Here is a 2,194-nt window from a genome sequence, read left to right as displayed (position 1 = left end):
AAAAAAAAAATCACCTTTGGCCCTTGAAGTCCTTGAGGTCCTGGAGGCCCAGGGGGACCCTATATCAATAAAAGACAACATTGGTAAAAGCGCAGGTACATGTACGAAAATGCACATTTCACGTAAGTATACGATGACCCTCTCTTCTTTCTCTGAGAATCACACTTGCTCCTAACTGATTTCCAGTGGGGAAAATTTTCATAGGTTGCATAAACAAACAAGCAAAACTACTTATATGCTAAAGTACGAACCCATTTTTATCAAAATAGCATGGGGGAACATTTAGACCCACTCTAGACAACAATGTAAAATTGCTCTGTATCCCACATTCGTCTTCTTGGAATACATTCAGCCACAAATACTCTCTATGCTTTTATATGCTTCTGCCTCCAAAGGCTTTGGTTTTCCAAACACTAGAGGACAAAGTTATATTATTAAGATATGACTGCAGGCTTTTAACTTTAACTTTAAAACAATAAACACACACACACATAAAAAACTTTTTTCACTAAGGAAACAGTTTAGAAACTCAACTGGGGCAATGTCAAGAAACATAGAATTAAATATCGAATAAAGACAACTGCTATGTTAGTACTCTCTTATTATTGGCATGCATCAACACCAAAGAGAAGGTCACAGACCACGGAAGTCATGCAAACAGGAGTTACCGTGACAGTTAAGGTGGTAATCCTCTGTTGGGAAAATGTATGAACAAAGACAGAGTTACCTCTTGTGTGGCAAAGGCAGGTAATACAAGTAAGGTAGTACATTTCTGAAACAACTCTAAGAATATGTTTTGGCAAGTCTGATGTCTTAACAAATTCACAAGATATGGAGCAAATACTATCCCATCTTCAAAGGAATACAATCTGATTTTCGATATTAAAAAAAAATATTTTTATCATTTGATTAAAAAAATCTATGGGCAAGGAAAAAATGAAACTGCCAGGTTTTAATTCATTATAACTAAAATAAATTACTTAGTTACAACTTGCAGAACGTAATCAGTGTCACTGAATTGGTCTTTCACTGTGTATCTTCTCAACAAGGTCAAAATAAACAAACATTTAAAAATTAGTAGTAAAATAGTACATGCTAGAGATGTGTCAATTTAATTGTGAACCAAGGAGACATTGATATCCATAAGAAATTTATTGTACAAAGTACTTTGATTAGAGAAAACTGATGTCCAATTGCATAACTAATATACTTTTTTCTTCTTTTAAAGTCTGCAGCTCATTTGTCACACTATAACTTGTTTACTCTGCTGCTATAATTAATGCTATGCATCAAGATGGATTTAATATAGTTTCTTAGTGTAAAATGCTAAGAGTGGGGTAACAAAATACACTCTCTCCACATATGCATCTCTAAACCACGTTATTTCTCACGCATACATTGTGTTTTTGTATTAATATTTGCTAGTTTTCTGATAATTTAATTTTCTTAACTAAATATTTCAAGTAGCTGTTTCCTAGCTCAAACTTTATAAAATTCTTATTACTATAAACCTCTAGGTGAACGATGGGTGATTTTCAGCTTGATCACTATAAGCAGTGCAAGCTGATTCTAGACATCAAAGCCAATTGACATGACACTGTTAACTGGAACAGCCCACAAAGAAAGTTCTGGGTCCTACTTTGGTGAGCAGTGATTGGCATCGTAAGTGCTCGTGAGCAGCCGTCTATAGTACAACTGCTGGTCTCTCCCTGCCCAGAATGAAGGAAATCCTAGATGCACAAAATCAATGAGTCCAGTGGATTAACTAACCCCGAGCACCCAATCCCTCAGGACTTGGAGTGTGGAAGAATTTGATGGGGCCCGCCTTCACCCCTGACCGCTTCGACAGGGTCACGTTAGACGAGCTTGGATGATGTGAGGAGAAAAGATGGAACACAACTCAAAATCTTAAAAAGCGACCGAGCTTCCTGGTTGGGTAGAGACAGCTGTCATTACTGGCTGGCTAGAGACTGAGGGCCACTTAGCTACCCATTCCTCCTGGAACGGAATTCACCTTCACAGCTGAGAAATGGACAGGCATGCAAGGGGCACAGCGTCACTGCTTCCATTATTGCGGTGTAAGCGTAATTTTAAAAGGATTCATTTTGCTTCACTTCACTTATTCTCTAGTGACATAGGGGCCATCTTTCCTTAGAAAACAATATATTTATGCAAATATACAAACATTTGAAAT

General features: G+C 37.2%; 1 protein-coding gene across 8 annotated transcripts in view; it reads right to left on the bottom strand.

Annotated features, from left to right (window-relative positions):
- Positions 1-2,194, bottom strand: part of COL25A1 (collagen type XXV alpha 1 chain) — a 580,731-nt gene that overhangs the window by 51,301 nt on the left and 527,236 nt on the right. For all 8 annotated transcript variants that reach the window (XM_045284160.1, XM_045284159.1, XM_045284163.1 and 5 more), the window contains 2 exons: positions 669-692; positions 15-59 (listed from right to left, as the gene is read on the bottom strand). In XM_045284160.1, the coding sequence (XP_045140095.1) occupies positions 15-59; positions 669-692 (69 nt within the window). The remainder of the gene's footprint in view (positions 1-14; positions 60-668; positions 693-2,194) is intronic.

Source organism: Echinops telfairi, unplaced genomic scaffold, assembly GCF_000313985.2.
Source record: "Echinops telfairi isolate 266 unplaced genomic scaffold, ASM31398v2 ScPeMD7_7468;HRSCAF=8506_0, whole genome shotgun sequence".
Taxonomy (NCBI): Eukaryota; Metazoa; Chordata; class Mammalia; order Afrosoricida; family Tenrecidae; genus Echinops; species Echinops telfairi.
This window is presented reverse-complemented; position numbering and strand designations above follow the sequence as displayed.